The sequence below is a fragment of the Etheostoma spectabile genome, unplaced genomic scaffold (genome assembly GCF_008692095.1).
Source record: "Etheostoma spectabile isolate EspeVRDwgs_2016 unplaced genomic scaffold, UIUC_Espe_1.0 scaffold453, whole genome shotgun sequence".
Classification (NCBI taxonomy): Eukaryota; Metazoa; Chordata; class Actinopteri; order Perciformes; family Percidae; genus Etheostoma; species Etheostoma spectabile.
This window is the reverse complement of record NW_022605611.1, coordinates 81,747-107,144: the sequence shown is the minus strand read 5'-3', so window position 1 is coordinate 107,144 and position 25,398 is coordinate 81,747. Positions and strand designations below refer to the sequence as shown.

General features: G+C 45.5%; 2 protein-coding genes across 2 annotated transcripts in view; one reads left to right on the top strand and one right to left on the bottom strand.

Moving 5' to 3' along the window:
* Positions 1 to 6,771, bottom strand: part of LOC116686705 (uncharacterized) — a 14,013-nt gene extending 7,242 nt beyond the window's left edge. Inside the window, 4 exon segments of the mRNA XM_032511729.1 lie at positions 4,363 to 4,546; positions 4,731 to 5,012; positions 5,928 to 6,084; positions 6,764 to 6,771. Coding sequence (XP_032367620.1) covers positions 4,363 to 4,546; positions 4,731 to 5,012; positions 5,928 to 6,084; positions 6,764 to 6,771 — 631 coding nt within the window.
* A 7,008-nt stretch (positions 6,772 to 13,779) lies between these two features.
* zcchc9 (zinc finger, CCHC domain containing 9) overlaps positions 13,780 to 25,398 on the top strand; it is a 21,076-nt gene continuing 9,457 nt past the window's right edge. The window contains 6 exon segments of the mRNA XM_032511727.1: positions 13,780 to 13,910; positions 13,912 to 14,193; positions 14,984 to 15,009; positions 15,012 to 15,063; positions 15,065 to 15,119; positions 15,121 to 15,133. Coding sequence (XP_032367618.1) covers positions 13,801 to 13,910; positions 13,912 to 14,193; positions 14,984 to 15,009; positions 15,012 to 15,063; positions 15,065 to 15,119; positions 15,121 to 15,133 — 538 coding nt within the window. The 5' untranslated portion in view covers positions 13,780 to 13,800.

Here is a 25,398-nt window from a genome sequence, read left to right as displayed (position 1 = left end):
TGGGGAGGTTAACAGTTTTGGATTAATGATGCCACGTCACCCCAAAAAAAAGCGCCCTAAGTTCCAGGAGCGGGATAGAACCCCCCTAGAGCTAAGAAAAGAATAGGTGGAGACTACGCAACCGGAAGAGACCTACGGCGAACCGCTAGCCCGTTAGCTGTTTGCTGCAACAATCGGTACATTTCTGTTTTTTTATGGTTTTTTAATGATAGAACATTATGAGTGGTGCCGTTTTTGCCGTGATACGCAACCCATTTGGCTAAAAATGAAGAGGGGTTAACTGGAAGCAGGTATATGAGAAATAGCTCCTCACTCTGGTCTAATTAGTCAGTTTTTGGGTAGTTTGAGTTATTGAGATTAATGATTTAAAACTTGAAGTTTCAGTCATAATATTCAGCTAGTAACTATACGGTATGGCAATACAAAATAACGTCTACAAAGTTGGCATCTTTTTCCATTCTTTCTTAGTAGGTATGACTCAGATCAACAGCAAAGAGAATCCGTACTTGTTATTGGGCCTTAACCCTTCTTACTTCACCTGTTGGCTGACTGAGTTAAAGTCTATTTGGTGTGGAACCCACCAGGGCGGGAGGATCGGGTCACTCAACTACGCCACCAGGTGTATCACGGTCCCACGTGTGCTGAAAATGGGAGTTTCATGCTGCTAGTCTATGGTTCACCGTAATTTACATGCCTATTCACCTGGGGGTGGGGTGGGGGGTGTGGGGGGGGGTTATGGCCTAGACACCTTTGAAACCTGACTCATATTGACACGGGAGTCCAATCTGTTTGGGGGCATTTGAAGGATTTTATCTTGCAATGGGAGCCCAACCCTTCGTCCGGACCAGAGGGCTTACTTTCCCCATCAGTGAATGCCTCACTTGCTGTGGGTTACTTGTTGGATTTGAAAAAACCGTTTAAAAATTGACCGACTTAGTTTGTGCCTCATATTGGAAATTTACATGAAAGTAAAAATGTCAGAATTAAAACGAGGTAAAATGGAAGCTGTGTACCGTTTCCACTGATTCGCTCGACAACAACATACTACCAGTTAAATAACTGATTCCTTAGTATGATTCCTGATAGAAATATCGTATGATATCTTGTATAGAAGTTTTATTAGAGGATAATTTCTGTATAGTCCTATGGCTGCGCCTCCCTCAGGAATGGTTTAGGCAACATGATCTGGTTCTGACGGACCTGGCGAAAGGCGTCTGGTACGGTGGCACAATAGATTTCAGAACAGACGTTTTTTGCCGTTTTTTTGACCATTTTTTGTCCGGCGTAACATTTTGTTGGTCACGTTTTATCACTAATTTTTCTGTTACTATTTTAGGCTCTTTCTTCACTTGTTATAGTTGTTTGTCCATTTAGTTCCACATTTTGTCATTGTTGGTTATTATTTTTTCACTTTACATCACTTTTTGAATTTTGGCCCCTTGTTCAATTGTTCCCTTTAAGTTTCTGAGGCGTATCAGGACCGTCTTCCCTCTTATTTGCAACACCTCCATGCCTCCTTAGGGTGCTGCAGGGACGTCACCGCCTCAAGATGCTGGGTTATTGACAGTTCCCTAAAGCTCCGCACTGACCTTTGACACAAACAGCTTTTATATGTAATGTATATAACTCATATGAAATTAATCACGCCACCCTCTGCCATGGAATCAGCTTCAAGAGAAAGTCCAGTTGAAGAGTTAGGTCTCACTTATTCGTTCAAAAGGACAGAAGAAAGGCAGGAAGCAGTCTGGATGTCTCTGGTTTTAATGGACTTTAGGACCCACCAGTTTCTCAGGATGCTGACACTGTTTTGTTGAATATGAGTGAAGTGTCGCGGATCTACCAGGAAGTGTCTTCGGGTCTAGTAATTACCTGGAATGTTGTGGCTCTGATTTACGAGTGTATCTGTCCTGTCTTACTCTGGAAGGGGGGGGGGGGGGGGTGCGTGCTTTACCTGAGTCGTCTCCTGTAGTCTTTTTGACACCGCGCTGCATGCCCTTGCAGGACCAGCTCTTAAGACTTTTAATATGATTCCCCACAGGACGTTGTTAAATACGGTTTGACATGAATAAAAAAGGACCCGGGGAAACCCATGTATTAGCCAGTTATGTTTTATATATTATTATTGACAGTGTCACCACATCACAGACCCATTGTGTTGATGTACGGATTATCCTGGACAATGAGTCTTTTCCTATACCATTATCTCAACACCAGGTTCCTCCGGTGGTCTCCTGCCCGGCTTCACGCTCCTAAGCGACTGGGCAGGGCTCGGGAGAAAATGGTAACCACGTGTGCAGGAAAGCTTCTCAGTTAGTCATGAGGCGTCGTCTACCGACCCCACATAGAATACACGCAGCCTCCAAAATGTTCAACATTAAATACGATAATATGATGTTTACATAACCAGTTCAGCCGGCTGACAGTCGGAGTGTCACTTGTCTTCTAACTCGAGGGAATACCCAGCAGCGAGGAGGACTTGCTGATCAGTGCCGTTAACAGCACCTGTTAGTAGCATTAGCACTCAGTTAGCATTCCAGCAAGACTGCTAGGGCTCCAGAGCAGAACATGATGACAGAGAGACAGGAACAAGGTACTGCTTCGCGTGCGACTGGTACCAATGGTGGCTTTTCACTGCGATGGTCTATCCACTCCACTCGCCTCGACTCTACCTCCACTGGGACCGGCTACCCAGAGTACATTTATAAGTTAGTCTACTCAGTCGAGTCGAGGTGAGGTCCAAGCGAGACTGAGGTGATACCAAAGGTGGACGTGGGGGAACCTGCCGAATCTGATTGGTCGAACGCAATTTGTTCAGCCCGTCACTGACGTCGATTTCAGCAAACAAGAGTTGCGGAGTGTTGTGCAACAAACGCCGCGTTTTAAAAAAAAATCTAGCCGCCACCGCTCATATTCTACTCCTCTGCACCTGTCTCACTGTTTTTTAATTCAACATGGAAAGCCGCAAAACCCGCCGCGGTCATCCCGAGGAGGGTGAAGAGTTTGTTGTTTTGGTTGCGGATATCCAGCGAGTCTAATGTATAACTGGTCTCTGACTGATGTACCCTCAGCATGGCTACGCCCGCACTTTCCGTGTCAGGGAGAAGCTGAAAAAGACTCAAAAGCGTCGAGCATCGTCGCCATCAAGGTCACCAACGCCCCGAGTAGTGGTTATCAACAGAAAGAAAACTTGGAAGATGGTTTGATCCAAATGGGATGCGATATACGGACAAAGACGTTCGGACAATGAGGCGTTTATCAATCTTGCACTGGAGAAACAGACGCATAGTGAGTCGAAGTTGATTGAAGGCGGAGTAGGAGTCGGAGCTTACAGCAGTGAGAAAGAACACGCCACAAGAACAACATGTCTCACTGTTCATACGACGTGTTGATGAGGTGTTGTCTTCTATCTGCTGCCAGCAGAGAGGAAAAGTCCAAATGACCTGTATGGACAGGTCAGGTCCTCAAGATTGGACGTTCCAAATGCTAGTGTGTATTTATAGTTTAGAAAAATACTTTCCACATCTCTATCAGTCCGCCAGAAACATTGATTATTGCAATCGGATGATTTCATGCATAATCAGCCAAAGTCTGCATATTTTTTCATATTTCGACGCTTAAATCGCTATATCTGGCCAATAATCCGGGGGTTGACATGATCCATAATACCCACAATTTTCATTATGTATGGCGAAACAAATGTATGATAGAAAGTAATCTACTATGTAGAATAAGTCTTATTCTAGCCATCATCACTCGTTCCTCCTTGTTTTAGTCTACAATAAACTCCATTTTCTGCTTTTTCTTACTGCAACATCAGGGATAATTTCCTTTAAAACGAGTAAAGTCCAAGAAATACTGTAACACAACAATTGGAAGGAAAAAAAGTGTCAAGGGACAAAAAACGTAAGAAAAGTTAAAACATCGCATTTATAAATAAAAGCGTCAACAAAAGTGTGGATTTTTTCAATTTTGACGAAAGACAACACTGAGGGTTAAATATCTGACTATGGATCTGAAATGTAAAGTTGTGCAAAAACTGTCAAATATGCCCTGATGACCGCGTTGGATTCTGGAGGAAGGAAGTCAGACACGCGTGAGGAAATTACAACATGGTGATTGGTTCTGTCCCAGCCGTCTCCACCGCTGATAGGACTGTCCCGTTCCACTCTGCTGCTAATGATGGATGGAGGACATGTGACCCCTGCTTGATCAGGACTTGTCCCGTCCACTCTGCTGCTGACCTGATGAACGGTAGACGTGGGGTACACCTGTGATCAGGACTGTCCGTCCACTCGTGCTAATGTATGACGGAGGGAGTGGGGACACCTGCTGATCGGACTGTCCCGCCACTCTGCTGCTAACACATGGACGGAGGACGTGGGGACACTGTGATCAGGCTATCCCTCACCTCTGCTGGTACGTGAACGGAGGACGTGGGGACACTGCCGATCAGGACTATCCCGTCCTCTGCTGCTACTGATGGACGGAGGACGTGGGGACACTTGCTGATCAGGGGGGTACTATACCCGTCCACTTCTGCTGCTAACTGATGGAGGGGACGTGGGGACACTTGCTGATCAGGACTATCCACTCACTCTGCTTGCTAACTGATGGACGGAGGACGTGGGACACTTGCTGATCAGGACTGTCCGTCCACTCTGCTGCTAACGAGGACGGAGGACGTGGGGACACCTGCTGATCAGGACTGTCCGTCCCCCTCTGCTGCTAACATGGGACGGGGACGGTGGACACTGCTGATCAGGACTGTCCCGACCACTCTGCGCTAACGATGATGGGGACAGTGGGGGGAACGTGTTAGGACTGTCCGAGCCCTTGCAGCTAAATGAGGCGGACGATGGGCGACAGGGTTGTGTGGAGCACGCGGCGGCCGAGAGCCCCGCGGCGCCGCTGTCTGTCCCCGGCTCGGCGAACGGGAGGACGAAGACGTCTCGGTCAGGCGCGAGACGAGGACGGATCTCCTTATCCAGCGGCCGCGGGCCTTGGCCTGGAAGCTTTAGGCAACCCGGTGGGAGAGGCGCTCATCAGCGCGTCAGCTCCAGGTCCCGGTGCCGTCCTCCTTCAATAAGGAGCAGAAGGTCTGGAGGAGACGGAGCCCAGAGGGTGCATGAACGCCCCGAACCTGAGGACAGGGGGGAGGGAGGAGGACAGGATGAGGGGAGGAGGGAGATGGGGGAGGGGAGGAGGGCAGGGGAGGAGGAGAGGATGAGGAGTTGAGTTGTGTTATACCTGGCTGTGTTTGACAGGGTGTGTGTGTGTTTGTTGTGTGTGTGTTTTGGTGGTGTGTGTGTGTGTGGGTGTTGTGTGGGTGTGTTGTGTTTGGTGCGTGTGTGTGTGTGTGTGTGTGCGCGTGGGGTGTGTGTGGTGTTTATGGCAAGTGTGACCAGGAAGTGTGTGTGTGTGTGTGTGTACTTGGCAATGACGGAAAGGTTGTGGTGTGTTGTGTACGTGTGTGGTGGTAGTGTGTATCTTGCAATGTGACAGGAGTGTGTGTGTGTGTGTGTGTACGTGCGGTGTGTGTGTGTCGGCGTGTGTGTGTGTGGTGTGTGGTGTGTGTGTGTTGTGTACCTGGTGTGTGTAACCATCCCAGCTGTGTCTTACAGTAAGGATAGAGAATGCTGTGAGAAGTTCTTCTGTCATCAGCTGAATCCCACCTCCACACGTCACCAGAACACGTCCCCGAACGCCTATACACACACACACAAACACGCACACACACACTTGTTCATCTCATATCACCTTATTGTCTCTCCAGAGGAAACTGATTTACATCAAAGAAAATACAACAGAACATGAGACCGTCACAATCCACCGAAACAACTAGGTGTGTGGTGTGTGGGTGTGTGTGTGTGTGTGTGTGTGTGGTGTGGGTGTGTGTGTGTGTGGTGTGTGTGGTGTGTGGGTCGGACCTGGTACGAGGAACACTTGGCCTCTTCTCCATGTTTGACGTTGTCAAAATATTGAGGAAGAGACGACACAGTGGACGGTTTCCCATCAGCCCGAACCGAACCCCTCGTCCCGTGGGACGAAAGACGGCCAGAAAACAGTTTCAAGGCCGCCGGCTCTCTGCACGCACACCACACACACACACCCACACGCACACGCACACAACACCACACACACACACACACACACACACAAACCACACACACACACACACACCACGCACACATGCACAAACACTTTTAATTCTCAATGTATTCTGACATTGATCTCAAAAATGTCGACTTTTCTTCAAAATTATTACATAATACTCAGTTTTTGCAATTTCATCACATAATGCATAAATATCCGCTTATTCCATTATTTTTAAGACAATGTGCCGCATAATCACAGGATTGTTGCAACATCACAAAAAAAAACTCTTTTCGAAGGACTGTCGTTACATGAGGACATATAGGACAACATGAGACAGTAGGGGGGACGAGGATAGGAGTCAAGGGTCAAAAACAAAAAAAAAACGTTGGTACTGTGTGCACCTTCACGAAAATCCATCTCAAATCTGATCATTTCACCCGATAAGTCTAAACGAAAATACTATATAATATATAATGTCTTTATTGTTATTATACACAACGAGATTGAAGCAACCCCCTCCCAGTGTCAACAGAAGGAATGTAACATGGAATAATGCAAAATAAATGTAGAAAAGGGAAGAAGGAGGTACACAGTTCCTAAATACATAAACAATATAAGTTCACACCCACAACATATCCACCCACAGGCGGGCAGTAAAACAGCTTACATTCCCATATTAACACATGCAGGAAAAGTCTCCACTGTCCACTGGAGGAAGGAAGGTAAATGACTAGTACGGGCTGGTACTAGACCTTCATCCAAATCCCATCCTCAAAAACTTAATGATGGGTAGAGTTGCTTAGTGTAGTTACAGCTTTATACATTAATTATCTGACGTATGTATTTGAAGGTATTTACAGTATGTGCAAAATATCCTCAAGATGTCCCTTTTGTGAGACGTGTCTGGATGTTCTGCAGGAAGTCAGACAGCGTCAGGACATTACCACGGGTTTTAACTTAAAACTATTTGAACAGGACAGGGTTCCTAATAACCTTGTTTGTCTTCCCAGAGACGAACTTGTCGCCTCAGGGTCAAAATTGCAAATATTAACTTATTTTTTTTCCCAATGTTTTTTGATGCTTTCTGAAATGTTTGTCAATTTTATACAAATACCTTCTTTTTTTTTGTTTAAAAAAAACCCAGAAATGATGGATTTATTGGGTGTTTCATAGTTAAGATCAGAGGATGTTGAGGGCTCACAGTTTGTTTCAGATGCTATAAAATGAAAAAAAAAAAAAACCCACAGTCAATGAAAGTAATCATTAATTTTTTACATGGTTCCAACATGTACATCACACTTTTAGTAATTTTGGGGTTATTTGGTTCAAACCAAACCCATAATTCTAATGTAGAAATTGGTCATATTTGACCCCAAGGACACACACAAGGGTTAAGATGGACATTCAAATATCTAGTAGTCATGTTCACAAACACAGAACAGAAAAATACTTCCACATCTATCAGTCCCTCCAGAAAAACATGATTATCTGATGCTCATTCAATGCACAATCAGCCAAAGTCCTGCATAATTTTTCATATAAGCCCAACTTTTGCTGCATAAATCGACCCATTACCGCACATGATTTCAAATCCGCATTTTGTTGCAGAAAAGTCCCAAATATCTCAGCAGAAAGTTGAAAAATGTTGCGTTTATTTTTCACAGAAGTGCAGCATTTTTCCCTGTTGCCAGAGAACGTTATTAGTGACGTAATTACGCACAAGACAATCAGTCGTTTTTCATCAAAACGCAGTTTGCAAGTTCACGCATAATATCCGAATATTCCATCGGCATTTTTTTAAGACAATGTGCCGCATAATCAAGGATTTTTGCACCATCACAAAAAAAAAAAAATGAGACAGTAGGAGGGACGAGGAGGTCAGGGTCAAAACATGTTGGTATAGACCTTCATCGAAATCTCATCTCAAAACTCGGATCATTTCACCCGATGAAGGGGTCGAGTTCTCTGTTACAGCTTTACATTAAAATATCTGAATGTGTCTATAAATGTAAAGTATGTGCAAAATTTTTCCAATATGGCCCTTTGCGCGTGTTGGTATTCTCTAGGCATTATGACAGTATGTTCTCTTTATATGAACAAACATGCACGCACCACACCGCACACACACACACACACACAAAACACACACACACACACGCTCAGACCGTTGCTCTACACATCCATCACGTGAGGTTTTATGACTTTGTTGTTTGATTTGATCATTGTGCCATGTAATGTTTTGGTGTTGTTTTGTGGTTGTGTGTGTGTGTGTGTGTCTGGTGTGTGGTGTGTGTGTGTGGTGTGTGTGTTGTGTTGACAGGTTGATGGTGAGTAATAGCCGCTCTGCTATGATCATCGTTTGTTACTGGGTGTCTCTGTGACGCTGCACCGAGAAACACACACACACACAACTGTCTCACTGTCCCGAGTGGAGCAAAGACACGGACTGGGCAGCACAAAGTGTTAAAAGAGTCTGACGTGGACTAATAACGCTGAACGCTTCCGAAGCCTTTACGACCACATTAGAGACCCTGAGCAGTGGCACCATAATACAGAGTCCACAGTTAAAACAGTGGTCCTGTGTGGGTTACCTGGGCTCTTTATAAATCTCTGCTCAAAAGCAAAATTAAAAACTTCATTTCGAGAAAAATATACTAAGAATTACAAATTTCAACATAGGGCCTAATTATCTTTCACACATGCTCTAGGACGATGTGGCTCCACTCTACAGCAAGCTGAGTTGGTCTGAACATTTAATATGAAACACATGGGGATCAGGTCTATGCATACCTAACGGAGCAAATACTCTGTGAGCACTAAAGAGACTCAGCGGGTTTTGATGTCCCATCTCCATGCGATGCGGATGCAGCTGTGGGGTGTCCAGGTGTTGTCCATGCTGCGTTACTTTCAAGAAAACAGTGGTAGATCTCGTCCGACTCAGCTGCGCGCTGTGGAGTCCACCTGAAAGCCCACCTTCAGCTGGCTAGGGTGCGGTGAGAGTCTTGGTTCCCTTGTCGGCCCCGGGTCTACTCCCCCAGATCACCCCGGGGACAACTGTCCCACAGACACCAGCATCGGCCGGTTCCACTCCCCGCTGTCCTCCACCCGGCTTTCCACCGCTGATATCCGGTTCTGCTGCTCGCTGGGTGCGAAGATAGTGCCTGGGTGGACGGTATGTGTGTTCTGACAGAGGTTGGGTCTCTGTCCTCTGTGCCTCTGTCTCTGTGTGACTCTCTCGTCTCTGTGTGTCTCTGTGTGTCTTCTGTTTGTATGTCTCTGTTCTCTGTGTTCTGTCTCTGTGTGACTCTCTGTGTCTCTGTGTGTCTCGCAGACCAACCCTCCCAGCACAGCTTGTGAACCTGCAGACACCCTGTCCGCCCATTATATGGACTTCCCTCTGCAGGCTGTTACTGTCCGGAAGCACCGTGCGTCTCCGTCTTGCAGCGTTGTGTAAACTTGTCCTTTCCCTCTGTGCTGGGAAACCACGCAGTCGTTATACACAGTCATAATCACGCAGGCATTATCATTCAGGAAAAGAGTATATCATCATGCAGACATAATCTATATCTTAATCTTTATGGCGACCCTTTAAGCGAACACTGGACCGCAGCCTGTTTTTAATCAAACAAGTCTTCTTTATAGATTAATTACCTCGGCACTTTTTACTGTGCAGACTGTACGCACTATTCTTTACATGTGCTCTAGTATTGAACATTCTTACAAGTTGCATTTATATTAGAGGGTTTATTTTAATACTTTTAAAGATCCATATAAATAAGTGATTCGACTGAAAACGGAAGTCTGGTCGGAGCTTGGAGCTTTTAATGAAGTGTCCACAATACAGTCTTTAGTTTCATATACATTGTTACTTTTATTGTTTAGTTTCCTCTATCAGGCTCAGGAACTGTCATGTGCACAACATAACAAGTAGTGTCCAGCCAATGATATAATTAACTAAAAAGGTTATTTGTATTAGATCCTGTGGAACATTTTGTAACTTCCTGTTTTAAAGGTAAAACTTCGTCCAATCAAGTGATGTGATCCAGTCTCTGGTCTAGTGAGGACCCGAGCAGCAGCGTTCTGAATCAGCTGTCTGATGATTTTTAGGGAGACCTGTAAAGACCCCGTACAGTAGTCAAGTCTACTGAGATGAAAGCAGGGACCGTTTTACGTCCTGTTGACACATAAGCCTACCCCTTTTTTGGGGGGGATATAATTCTAAGGTTGATAGTAGGCTGACTTGGTAATGCTTAAGGCTGTTTTAAGTTCGGTCTGAGTCATGATACACCAGATTCGGCTGTCTGTGTTTTAAAACTTTTGTTTGAAGCTGAGCGCAGACTTTTAATCGTTCCTCTTTTGCTCCAAAACAACCACCTCAGTTTGTCCTTATTTAATTTCAGAAAGTTCTGGCACATCCAGCCGTTAATTGTCGATGCACTTAGTCAGTTTTTGTATTGGACTATAGTCCCTGGCGATAAGGTTATGTAAATTTTGTGTGTCGTCCGCATAACTATGGTAAACTTTATTTTGTTGTTTTCATAATCTGGGCCAGGGGAGGGGGGGGGGCCTGTAGATTTAACGAAGACGGCCAGAATGGAGCCTTGGGGGGAACCCGCACAGTCATATTGTACGCTCCGATGCAATATTACCTATTGACACAAAGTAATCCCATTCTTTAGGTAGGATTCAAACCAGTTTAGTACTGAGCCAGAAAGTCCAACCCAGTTTTCCAATCGTTAGTAGTATGTCGTGGGTCGGGACCGCTGGTCAAATGCAGCACGAGATCAAGTAATACTAGATTGAAATTTTTGCCACTATCTGTGTTAAGGTGGATGTCATTAAAGACTTGACAAGAGACCGTTTTCAGTGCGTGGTGTGGTCGGAAACGACGACCACGGAAGGTATACAAAACTGTTGCTTAGTAAAGAAATGTTGAGTTGTGTGAAAGACTACTTTTTCAATGATTTTACTTAAAAAGGAAGGGTATATTGGCCTATAGTTGCTCATTAGTGATTGTCTAGGTTGTTCTCTTTTTTAAAAGTGGGTTGTACTGCAGAGTTTTCAGGGGGGCTGTGGAAAGTACCTGAAAGAAGAGATGTGGTTACACATCGGTAGATAGCAGAAGCCCACAAGTCGAAACATTTTTCAAACCAACCCGTTGGTAGGATATCAAGGCAACAGGAGGAGAGTTCAGTGTTGAATATGTCCTCCAGGTTTTTATGGTTTGATTATATGAAATTCTGTCATATTGGAAACTAGTTTTGCTTGAACCACTGTGACAACACATATCTGAACTTGATATGGAGGACTGAACTGTTGTCTAATCTTGAATTTTTGTCTTTAGAAGGAGGGCAAAGTCATTGCAGGCCTTGGTAGATAAAGTTCAGATGCTACTGGTACTGGAGGGTTTGTTACATCATCGACAGTAGCAAACAAAGCACGTGAATTATTATTGTTTTTAGAGATAATATCGGGAAGAAGGACCTTCTTGCATTCCTCAGTTCCAAATTATAAATGCCAAGTCTCTCTTTATAGGTGTTATAATGGACCAGGAGATTTGTTTTTCGCCACCTTCGTTCAGCTTTCCTACACTCTCTTTTTCCTGTTCTCACCAGTAGGACATTTCTCCACGGAGATCTTTTCTTACCAGAGACAACTTTGACCTTAGTGGGAGCAATGCCGTCAATAGCATTTCTAATTTTACAGTCTGCGTGGTGAAATGTTGTCTGATGGCAAGATAAAGCTGTGAAAACATAAGTATAGTGTCTACTTAAACTGATATTGAACAGCTGCACAACCCCCACTTCAACATAGATTCCTTTAATATAGCAGAAATTATGCCATTCCTATTTTATTTCTTATTTTCACAAGTTTAACCATTGATCCCAGTTACATTATCTGCAGACTTCACCTGTTTCTCATCAATACAGTCACAGAAGTCCGGTTATTGTTCTACACCTTGCGTCCGCCAATAAACAACGTCAAATAGTAAATGACCCGCCCTTCCCTGCCTATGATTGGCTAGTACTCTTTGCTTGTGTTCGGATTGGTTAGGGTTAACAGGGTAAGCCAATCAGAGGCAGAGTAGGGCGGGACATTCCTAAGCGTCCCAGGAAACGCACATTCGCTTTTAGCAATAACACAAACACATGGGCTGATCATCACGGAAGGTAACGTTATTTATTACCTTACATTCATCTCTTTTAACCGAAACCTCCGGTAGGGAGAGTTTATTATGTCCTCATGTTGTATTCAGTGTCGTCGCTAGTCGGGAAATGCCTTTGTTCCGGTATAAAAGTAAGCTAACGCGAAGCTAGCTTAACGTTAGCTTTTAGCTTAGCTGCTAACGTAGAAAACAGACTCACCTAAGCAAACGTTTCTTCTAACGTCAGTTGTTTTTAAGGTGTTTAAAGCCCAGTTACAGCCATTAACCACGGACAGTCTCAGCCATGTTTGGTTATATTCGTTATTTGTGTCTCTAAAAGGGATTTACTGCCACGTACACGTACAGGGAAGTTATCATGGTGCACGTCACTCATCTACATGTAGGAAGGATAAAGAGAATATACACAGCATAGGTATACACACATATACACACAGTATGTAATAATAAAGTAAGTTAAATAGTATCTCTGCAGCAGAGGGAGGACAGTGGCATGTGGAGTGTGGTTCGTGCCACTACCCGATGTGAGTCGCGCATGCGCAGATTTGAACGGTTTACGGCATAATGTGTCATACAGAAATTAGTGAAAACTTTTCTCATTACAAAGAATTAAACGTTGTAGCTATCTATGGTTGGTTGATGCTAACTTGTAGCTAAGCTAGCAGTGATCCAACTTCACTAAGTAGATCCATTTTTACTGTGTTGACATCACAGAAGTCTCGTTACTTTTATTCATGTATGCTCCTTATTGATGGATACTATTATTTGTTGTTATTACACACAGGTCCTAAACATGCACTAATGGAGAGATGTCAGAGAGGGCTGCAAGGATTTGTTTTTTTGTACTATTTACAATACCAATGTCTCGTTGTGTCCACAACTTAAAGATATTCAGTTTACAGTCACAGAGGAGAGAAGAAACTAGAAGATATTCATATTTAACATAAGAGAAGTTCTCTTTACTTACAACTAGATGTCAACTAATTCCTCTTTGCAGCGCTGAAGCTACGTTATGGCTCATATAGTTCATTTGAAACTGGGGGGGGGGATCGATACAGCGTAGTATCGCGATACTTTCAGTGGTAATACGGTACACAGGTGCCAAGTATGGATCTGTTATTAATATATTATATATTATATATATATATTATATATGCCTATATATGGTCAGTGTGTCCCGTTCTGCAGCGATAACATTGAAGATGAACAAACAGAGAAATGTTTCTTTTTAGATGAATCAGATGTTGATGAGTTTCCTTTTGGGGACGTCATTAGAAATTGTAATAATAATAATAATAATGAATACTTTGTTAGTCCCGGGGAAATTACAGTGATTACACACATTACACAAAGGCCTAAACACATGCTCAGTACCTATACATGCACAATGGAGAGATGTCAGAGTGGGGGGGGGGAAATGGGAAAAGTTGGAAAAAGGTTAATAAATATATCGCAGAATATTGCAATATATTATGCATTATATTTTATATTTCAAATCGCAATTTTTCTTCTGTCTTTAGCTTCAGCCGCAGAGTGCAGTCATGACGAGGTGGGCGAGAGCCAACAATGTTCACAAACACAAGCCGTCTGAGGCCACTCCATGGAGTCAGCTGAGAGGAGGAGGAGGAGGAGGAGGAGGAGGAGGAGGAGGAGGGGAGACCTCAGGGGGACCCTCTGAGAGGGACTCGGGCCGGCGGCTCCGCTGTGAAGAAACCCAACCGTCCCAAGAAGGACTACGCCAGCGAGGACGTGAACGGCTTCCTGGAGTACCTGCAGCAGACGGGCCAGCCGCTGCCCAGGGGGAGCACCGGGGGGGGGGAGGGGGCGCGGGAGTTCAGGGAGGAGGCGGAGACGGCCCTGAGGAAAGACCGAAGACGGGAGGACAGGAGGGTGAAGAGACAGGACAACAAGAAGAACAACATGGTGAGAGATAGGCCCGCACAGGCAGGGCCCAGGTGGTGGACTGGCATCTGTCCAGCTCCCAGTCCACCACCATACGTTGGTCCATATGTGGACTTGAACCAGCGACCCTCACATCTCTTGCAGGTCCAGCAGGCTCCGTCTCACACGCTGTTACACTGATTTCTTTTAGTTTTAAAAAAAATATATATCGGAATATTGGATTTTTAAATAACTAAATATTCGTATTGTATCGGCGTTAAAGTCCTTTATCGGTCCTGGTCTAGTCTTTACTGTCCCACCTTCTGTTCCCCTGTTATAAATGTAGTTGAGCTGTGTACTTGTACATTAATAACCCAGAGAAATACTTCTCTTAACTCAGTGTGATCAGTTTACTTTCTAAATAAATCACTTAGTCCTCCTCTGATGTAGAACTGGTTTAAAGCCCTCTGATGCTCCTCTCCTCCCTCTCCTCCTCTACTTGTCTCCTCCTCTCCTTGTTCCCTTTCCTCCTCCCTCTCCTTGTCTCTTCTCCTCCTCTCCCTGTCTCCTCCTCTCCTTGTTCCCTTCCCTCCTCCTCTCCTTGTTCCCTTCCCTCCTCCTCTCCTTGTTCCTTTCCCTCCTCCTCTCCTTGTCTCCTCCTCTCCTTGTTCCCTTCCCTCCTGTCTCTCCCCTCCTCCTCTCCTTGTTCCCTCCCCTCTCCTCTCCTCCTCCCCCCTCTCTCCTCCTCCCCCCCCTTCCCTCTTTCCTCCTCCCTCCCCTCCTCCTCTCCTCCTCCCTCCCCCTCTCCTCCTCCCTCCTCTCCCCCCCCCCCCCCTCCTCCAGCCTGTGTTTTAACTGCAGGAGACCGGGTCAGGGTTGGCGACTGCCCCGCAGGCGGACCGAGACGAGGAGATGGCCGAGGCATTGCTACCGGCTGCGGCTCCACGAGAACGAGATCCACAAGTGTAGAGCTAAGGTGCGACCCCGCCCTGGGTGAGGACCCACCCCCCCCCCCCCTCCTAGATTCCCAAAATAAACATGATTGATCCAACGCTCTTTGCCAAGTCAAATCTCTACTTTCTTTAATTTTGGGCGTCTTATCAATTTTATAGCAATTGGAGAAAGTATTTTTTGAATTAGTATTGAGTAAAAGTTGACATTCCAGTCTGCTGGTATCTCATACTAAATTCCTTTAATTTTAGTCTCAATAATCCTAATTTTGCTTTTCCCAACTCAAAACATTAGGGATAATTTCCTATAAATGGGGTTTATTGAACATAAATTCCAAAAATAACTGTAAACTAAAGTAATTAGTTGTGTGTACGTAGTGGTGAAAAGGTCAAAAAATGGTGATAAACATGAAAAAAGTGTTGAAAAAGGGACAAAAACGTAAGAAAAGTTAAAAATATCGATTAAAAATGACAACAAAAGTGTTGCCTTTCAATTTTGACGGAAGGAACAACAAGAGGGTTAAAACGTGGAATAAAATGCCAAAAAAGAATAACCTTGTTTCAAGTGTGTTTTAGTGTCGTTAGTGTGAAAATGTCAAAAAGCGCACAACATTTTTATTTGGGACTTATCATTATACGTAAGCAATCCCGAGTTATCAACCCTGATGAAAGTGATTAATTCAGCCCCTCGTTGCTGTTTTAATTTTCCTATCGGCGCACACGACAAATCTATCACTAGGGCCCCTTTATCATGTTTACACTAATCAGAATTACAACCACTCATCCTCTATTGTACGTCTACCTACGTTGCAACGTAATCACTACTTACTCACTTGATCTGCATGAATCCCCAAGATTCACCAGACACTGTGATAAACGTCACTGGGTCAGCTACTTCACCCGGAGGTAGGTACCGTTACGCTACGTGCTTAATTCTGTCATGTAAGACCCGGTGCACTCTCCCCTGCTCCCAGGCGCGGCTCCCCGACTCCAATCCCACAACAGCGACTCTACGCACACAGGTACCCAGACGCTATGACACCTTATCCACCACACGCTCCGTGGTTCAGTTTGGTTCATTATACCTATAACTAATTTAAACTAGCTGGTTGTCGTGTGTGCTGTTCTCTCTAGAGTGTGTGTGGTGTGTCGTAGAGTCGTGTAGGTAGGGGATTGACTGCTGATGTGTGTGTGTGTGTGTGTGGGTGTAATGTGATGTGTAAGTGTGTATGACCGTTGTAGTGTGATCGCCTCGATGTCCATCTGAGTGGACGTCAGGTGCGTAGGTGTGTGGAGAGTGTGTGCTGTTGTCCTTGTCTGAACGATAAGCTCCTGTGTGTATCGCCTTTCTTTTGCATGTGTTGTGTGTCTCTCGTGCGCTCTTCTTTGTGCCTAGTTGGTTGTGTGTGTGTTTGCTGCAGTGTTGTCGTCCGTCTGTAGTGAGCCTTTTTTCGATGCCTTGCCTTCCAGTTGTTGCCGGCCAGCTTTCCCTGGGTGTGCGCCCCGGTTGCGCCCATCTACCTTTTTTTTCCAGCACATTTTGTGTACCTGTACGGAGCCATTCAGTGTCCATGCAAGTGAGTCCTATTCAAAGCAGTCAATCTAATGATCCAAAATGCTATGTATCTAACTCTATTATTTAACCTAATTTATTTATATAACCACTTTTACTATTTATAACCCCTCTTATGTTTATTTATATCACTTCACCCATCAGAAATTACCAACCGAGTAAAACCATATAAAACCCAATAGAAATGATGTGAACTACACTCCTGAACACAAACAGTCTAACCATTACGAAAAGGTACCAGATTTGATTATCAGGAGAATGAAAGTTCCACACCACATGTTACGCTGTTAAAACCGACAGGATTTGGATCCCTACAAGGCCAGTCGTCTCTCTTAATAGGGTCGATGTCCAGTCTTAGACCAACATTCGATAATGTACAGGGTTAGAGAAGGTTCTTTGTTAGAACCCCTTCATTCATATATGTGTGACAGGTTAGACGCAGGTCTAGAACACCTATTTATTGTAGGCATGGTAGAGCTCGGTCTAGATCCACATTCTTAATGTTACAAGTAAGTAGCCAGCGTTCTACGATCCTCTCTATCTAATTTATCAGATAGAGCAGGGCCCTACGTATTCCTCTCTATAAGTTTACTATTGTTTAGAGCACGCCTGTCTAGACACTCACTCTAAATTTTATTCAGACGAGCAGTTGTCTAGACCCGCTTATTAATTAAGGATAGAGCATGTGTATAGAGCGCGCCTCTATAATTTACTGATGATATTGGCAGCACCCTGGTCTAGACCTCTCTATAATTTACAGGATAGAGCATTGTGTCATAGCCAACTCGTTATAATTTCATGAAGATAGGCCAGTCTAGACACGCGCTATTACATTTATCTTGACTAGAGCAGGTCTAGGAACTCTCTATAATTTTACCACACATAGAGCATGGTTCTAGGACCTCTCATAATTCAGATTAGACGCAGACGTCTAGCATACTCTTAATTTACACTTGGATATGAGGCAGGTCTGACCCACTCCCTATAATTTACCATAGGAAGAAGGTCTAGACCTCTATATGAATGTAAACATAGAGCACATTGGTACTAGACAGCTCTATAACTTTACGGATTCAGAGAAGGTATAGGGGGGACTTATTATAACTGTACAGATAGAGAGGTCTCCCAGACACTCTCTTAATTTACAGATAGAGCAGGTCTAGACCAACTCTATAATTTACAGACCCTCCAGAGCAGGTTAGCACCCCAAACTCTATATTTACAGACTAGAGCAGGTCCCTCGACTCCCTCTATAATTTAACGATAGACGCAGGTCTACGACCACTCTATAAGTTACAGATAGAGCAGGTCTAGACCTCTCTACTATTCTACAGATAGCGCAGGTCTAGAAAGAATCTATAATTTACGATAGCAGCAGGTCTAGACCTCGTCTATAATTTAAGATGGGAGCAGGCTCTAGGCAAGCTCTACCAATTTACTAGACTGCGTTTAGCAGGTCTTAGATCCCCTATCTGTAATTCTTACCAGAGAGAGTAAGGTCTATTCGATTCATCTCGGACACCCGTCAGCAGGGCTGTAGTCAGGCCCATTGCGTGATCAACAGCTTACCACCCGCGACCTGATGCCATCCTACGTTTGGTTTTGTCTCCACGCTACGCTCGGCCGTGACGGTTCCCTGGTTGCTCCACAACTAAATTCATAGCAGCGAGACCACCCGCAGGACGTCACACGTTCGCCGTGATAGACAAAACCCAACCCAACAACGCACGGAAGGTGGTGACACGTTCTCTCGATGACGACTTCCCTCAGGCCCCACTTGACCCTTATGCGACCTCAAGCACGGAAAGGAAGAGCACAATCAGACAACCGTCCCTCCAGTATCCTGTGTATATGTTAATCAGTATTACAAATGCCCATGGTCATTGAACTCCAAGAACCTCACCTTCTTCTCGAAATTTCGGCGGGCCGTTACATCTCGGTGTATCTGCGGGCCTCCACTCCGGAGACAAACTTGGAAAAAAACATCCACCCATCGGTCGTTTCACGAGGGAGATCGGTTTCTCGAATGTCCTCTGATATGGTTTTTGATATTTTGTCCCTCTGATCCGGGTATTTGAATTCTTGATCTGAGTTTTATGAAGTCCCTCTGTCTTTTTGCCCGGGTCTGTTTCCGTCTCGGGTGAGCTGTATAAACAATCTGCCAGGCCTGTCTTTACGTCCTAGGACGAGTGGTGGTTCTCCACACCAGTAGCATGCTGAGCTCGTTCTCAAGGAGAATAAAATGCTCCAACAGCCATACTAGTTCATCCATTAGTCTCCAAATTGTAACATACTCATTGTCCCTGCTTCTATTCTGTCCCGGTCTCTACTTCCTGTCCCCCCGTCTGCTTCCCTGTCCCTGTTCTACTATACTGTGGCCTGTTCTACCCGCCTCCTGTCCCTGGTGTGTTGCCCATGGTCTAGATAGCAAGTCTCCCAGCTGAACCTCTCGGACTGACCAAAGCTGGAGAAAGAGTTATTTCAGCTGATGCTATTTATCTGTACCCCCTTGACGTACTGAGATGTGCAGCTCCCAACAAAGCTAGGATATTTGAAGGAGATGTTCCTTCACAATTGGTTTTCAGATAACCCAACTAGTGAGATGTCTTTTCAACTCTGGAGACTAACAAGAGTGAGATCGTTTTCCACGCGGAGATCAAAAATAGAGAGCTGTTCTCACTTGGAGTGATAAAACTAGTGAGATGTCTCACTTCCCCGGAGATAAACATAGGAGATGTATCACTTGGGGTTAAAACTAGGGAGATGTCTCACCCTCTGGAGATATAAACTAGAGCAGGTATGTTCAACTGATACTCTGCTCCCCCCGGCCCTGTTTGTTTTGTGTTGGGAATGTGAAGTATCCAGCCAACTAGCGTGTCACAGCACGGCTCAATCTCAGCGCCTGGTATGACATAATTATTAATATGGAATACTGCTCATATATCACTCAATATATAATATATATATATACTATTATTTAGTTACTATATATAGCTATTTTTAGATATATTTATGACCCTACTTCACTATTGGTATCTGATGAGATGTCACAGCAAACACATGCATACCTGTATGCACTGGATGAACGAGAAAAATTGTTTTACTTTAGTTAATAATTTACTCCAGCGTAGACGCGTTGCAGATGCTGACAGCTGTTAGTTACCTAGTCTAGATCTCTGGAGTCGTTCTGAGAAGGACGCCCAGCACAGGCTCCTCGATGAGGGACGGTGTGAGAGCATGGTCTCCCCAAACGTACAGGATCGGTGGGTGTGCCATGTCGCCATAGAGACGAGCTAAACTGCAACAGACACATTTCTTTCTCTTTTGAACGTGTCAGAGCCTTTAGTTAAAGCTCCTTGTCAGGACTGTGAAGGGAATTACTGTGATAATAACGGGGTATGTGTCTAGTTCTCACCCTTGGGACGGCGGTGGGGCTGGGGGCTGTGTGTGTGTGCTGCGTGTGGTGTGGGGGGGGGGGGGCATTGTGATGCTGAGTGTCAACGACCTAGTTTCGATTAAGAAAAATGAATGGGACGTAAAACGTTAATGCGTCAGTACAAAATGCACTGCAGACTCGCAGGAGGGAACCAACACTGGTAGATGAGCATGAGTGTGTGTGTGTGATGAGTGCTGATAGCGGCGGTCGTGAGGTGTGTTGTGGTCGTGCGTGTTCGTGTGTGGTGTGTGTGTGTGTGTGTGTGGGTGTGGTGTGTGTGTGTGTGGGTGTGTGTGTGCGTGTAATTAAGGATGTTACATGACGACACAGTGATGAGGCAAGAGGTTTCTCGGGAGGACTACGTTGCCGGTACTTTGAGAAATGCCGACTACTAGTGCCCATGCTTCGCAGCTGCAGATCCGCCTACCTCCTACCCGATTTAAGCGATCCTGCTGGGTCGAGAGAAAGACTCAGAAGGGTCAAGTAGACCGCTGTAATGAGGGATTTCCAGATGAACTCCCTAACGTCCCACTCCTGAGGCATCTCTTCACCAATTGGCAGGTGCCCCCACCGCCCCTTGCGGATGGTTTACACACGTCACCGGGAATGCAGTTTTCTTTGATCTTGCTTATAGTCTACGAATAAGCACTTACAGGAGACAACTAAAGATCACTTACATCTAACTAGTCAGCACCTACACCACACGAGCATCACTACAGCGACACACACTATCATTAACACACACTGTCACACAATGACCACACATGCCACACAGTGAAGGTATGACGCAGTACAGAGTATGTATGAATAGTTTCTAGAGCCGGTATGTTAAAGATAGATGGCTGTGGTGATGCCCCCGCCCAGACAGGGACACACCCCATCCCCCCCAGTATTGTAGCACAAGGACTGTTAAGTGCTGGAGGTTGTTGTCTTTGTCCACTCCGGTCAGTGCTCTGTTGCACATGACAGGCACGTATAGGGTTTGTTATTTTGTTGCATAAGACTGCCCGGTAGGAGTCCTGTACAAAGTGAGAAGGAGATTGAAGTGCAATTCATAGTAAATGGGCGGGGGAGTGGTGTCGAGACTTACGAATGCCGCCGGTGGAGGGTCTTAGTCGGCGGGGCCCGCGCCAAATCCCAAACGTAAGCACAAGAAGCTGTTACAACCCGAACCCGCTCAGCATATTGCGCGAACAGATAGAAACCAGCACTACAAAAACAGACACTCCCACCCAAACCCACACCCCGACCAAACAGGCACGCCGCAGACGCCACCCCCCCACATGCATTTTTAATTTCACTTCATTCTACTTTTCGGCTCCCTGTCTCTTTTTGGCCCCCCCTTGTCCCGTACCCCCCTGCTCGCTTTCCCAGTTTTCTCCCTTATTCCCCCCCCCCCCCCCTCCTTCACTCTCCCCCCTTCCCCCTTTTTTTTTTTTTTTTTTTTTTTTTTTTTTTTTTCACCCCCTTCCCCCCCTTTTCTCCTTCCTTTTTTTCCTTTTCCCTCCTCCTTCTTTCCTTCTCCTCCCTTCTCCCCTTTTCCTTCTCTCTCTCCCCCCTTTCTTTTCCCCCCGTTTTTTTTTTTTTTTTTTTTTTTCCTTTTTTCCTTTTTCCTCTTTTTCTGGGGTCTCTCTCTATCCCAACCCCCCACACCCCTAGTGCCTTGTTTTCAACACAGAGCCTGACGGGAGGAGTTTTGAGAAAGCAGACAAGAAGCCCGAGGAGACAGACCAAGGGACAAGCCTGCGACACGGAGGACAGTTCTTTTCTCTGCACCCACCCGACAGTCGCCTTGAGTCTATGGGGTGACTTTACACAAAACACCCCCCCACACCCTTACCCAAACACTGTTGTTTGTGTGTGTGCCATTGTGTGGTGTTGTCTGTGTGGTGTGTGTTGTGTGTGTGTGTGTGTGTGTGTGTTGGTGTGTGTGGTGTTGTGGTGTGTGTGCCTCATTAACAAAAGAACAGAGGCTCATTCATGGTCTCCTGGATCCAATGTCAGGAGGAGCTGAGCGGGGTCTGTTCCATCAAACAATGGTGTTTCTGGGGTAGCGATTTTGCCAAACATCAACCCTAACCTCCGCCCCTCCAGACACCTCCTACAGCCCATCTATCCTCCTCCTTCACCCTCATCCTCTCGTTTTATCCTCCTCATCATCGCCTCTCCCTCACTCCTCCTAAGCCTCCTCCTCCATCAGCCTATCTTCCCTTCCTCCTCATCACCTACTCTCCTCATTCAGCTTCTCCTCCTAACAGCACTCCTCCTCCAGGCATCCTCCTAATCACAACCAGCATCATCCACCATGTTCTGCTCCTCGGAGCGTTTAATCAGCCTCCCACGTCTGCAGAGATGCTCAACATGATGGTGTTATTCTCCATGGCGACATACTGCGACGAGGAAGTAGTTCGCTTGGGGCTTTCGGTTAAAAAAATAACTCCTAGTGAAAAAATCTGCTGAAAGTGTTCTCCATCCAAGGCTGTAAAAGTTGATTTTAAAAAAATTGCGTGGATGCCGTCACATGACGCTGTTTTAGGGCAGGATGGTCTTATCTGAATTGGTTGGAGACATTAAGGTGTTTCCATTAAATTCCCACGGACTACAACATTCAACACACAACAAGTGACGATGCAGATTGCAGTTGTCCATCGAAACAAGTTTTTGAAAGCTTTCGCCGACATTCTTTGTTCACACGATCACATTCACAACACATGGTAAAAAGCACATTCACACACACAACACACACAACACACACACAACACACAACACCACACACACACCAACCCCACACACACACAAAAGAACAAGCAGGCTGATTAGTTGCACGAAACTTGGACATTTTCAGCGTTTCAACGTTTGCGCAGATTAACTGGGCTCGATTCTAGGGAGATTAAAGTCAACTCAAAGAGTGGAAAGTGGGGGAACAATACGGGCGACTCTGGGACTGTGGGGACCCCCGAACGGTCCCGTGGATGTACCCTGCAAGCTGACTAAATGAAGGCCCCAAAAGGTAGGTAGCTAGATAGATATATAGATAGATCGATAGAAGTAGATAGATAGATAGATCGATAGATATGTATAGGGTAGAGAGGAGAGGGATGAATGGATGGATGGATAATAAATATTAGGGAATAGTAGAGCGCGGGGTTAGAGGGGTAATAGATAGACTAGATATAGGGTGGTGATAGATAGATAGATAGGGGGGGTAGAGGGGAGAGCTAGATATAGGGGTGATGATAGATAGATAGGGGGGGTGAGAGGGGTTAGAAAGATAGATAGGGGGGGGGTTAGTAGAGGGTAGATGATCGATAATAGGGGGGGGGTAGGAGGGGTAGATAGATAGATAGTCTAGGGGTGATAGATAGATAGATAGGGGGGAAAGAGGGGGAGATAGATAGATAGATATAGGGGTCTAGATAGATAGTAGATAGGGGGGTTCTAAGGAGGGGGTAGAAGATTTAGATAGGGGGGTTAGGAGGCAGGGGTAGATAGGAAGATAGATAGGGGGGGTAGAGGGGTAGATAGATAGATAGATCTAGGGGGTAGATAGGATAGATAGATAGCGGGGCGATAGAGGGGTTATAGATAGATAGGGGGATAGAGGGGTAGATGATAGATAGTAAGGGTAGATGATAGATAGATAGGGGGTAGAGGGGTAGAGATAGTAGATAGAGGGGTAGATAGATAGATAGGTTGCAAACTCAGTGCAGTGTTGTGGTGTCGCCGAGTCTTTTCACACCCAGTGATTAAAAGTAAAGGTTCTGTTGGCTGTGGTAGGAATAATTTATGTAGCGAGGACACATACGACCGTGAGTACGAGATGAAACCCAGAAGAGAGGAGCGGAAGAGGGACAGGACCGTGCGTCGGAGAAGAAGGCACGGAGCCGGTCAGCTGTCCTCGGGCAGACAGCTACAGGAAACGCTTCGTTACCACAGGCACTGAGATGGAAGTCGTCACGGCGGACGAGACTACAGACGCACGGCACGCACTAACGCCCACCCGTGCATCCGTGGAGGCTGCAGGGTGCAAGGTGGAGGTGTGGGCGGGTGGAGGGTGGAGGTGTGTGTTGAGTTTTACTTTCAATGTTTTTCTTTTGTTGTGATTGATGATTGGGGTGGCTACAGGTGCCTGGGTGGGGTATGTTTGTCCCCTGAGAGGAACGAGGAGGACGATGAAAAGTGAAGAGTTAATGGAAGAGGGACTGGAGAGCCCCGTGGGTGTAGGATGCTATGGAGCTAATAAGGCTTCTGAGGGCCCTTGTTTAGTTGTGTAAGCAACAGGAGCCACCTGGAACATGTTTCTGTTACCGGCGGGGCCCGGCAGGTCCAAAGGGTCAGGGTGGGGTCCACTGTAAAGTTCCCTTAGAGGGTCTGAAACAGCAAGGCTGGACGGAGGTGTCGACAGAAAAGCAGCGCCCTCTCCATTGTTTCTGGATTTATAAAGTTATTATTTCAAATTATGTCAGCGTCAATTAAAAAGCTCTGACGAAGTCGGGAGTGTAGGAATGTACACACTTCGCTTCAGTCCTCAGACATATTTAATGGGATGTAGTTTAGTACATTGTCAATATGAAACATAGGACAACATATACAGTGGGGGAAATAAGTATTGACACCCGCTATTTTGCAAAGTTCGCATCTTCTTAGGAAATCAGGAGGGTCTGAATTGTCCTAGTAGTGACATGTCCACTGTGAAGACTAATCTAAAAAAAAACATCCAGAATCACATGTATGAGTCTTAACTATTATTGTAGATACAGCTGCAAATAAGTATTGGACACCGTCTATCAGCTAGGGAATTACGTTCCTCAAAGCCACCTGTTGTTGTCTTCAAAATGTCACACCCCTCCCCACTCCATTATTTCCAAATTAGATGCACTGTTTAGCGTTGTTAGCTGCATAAAGACACTGTCCACCCAAACAATCAGTAAGAATTACCTAACAGTAAGACACTAATAACATGGCAGAACCTCATGAGGTTTTTGCTACGTGCGCATCCACTTCGTAGCCCTAAAAACCCTTACAAGGTTCACTCCAACTCAAATCAGTGGAACCAATTTGCATCCACAGGGTTTAATTTCAACAGAACCCGATTCAAGTTACTACCAATCATTAGATATAATACACTTTCTAGCACGGAAGTCGGTTTGGTTTGGCAATGTGTGCAGTCGGGAAAGAGGAAGCAATTAGGGAAGTGCGATTTTCAGAAAGCACGTGTACCGGGTTCAGCGGGGAGGACACACATGAAGGACTCGGTTCAGGCAAATGTGCAGATCCAGAAATGTATTTGGAATCTACG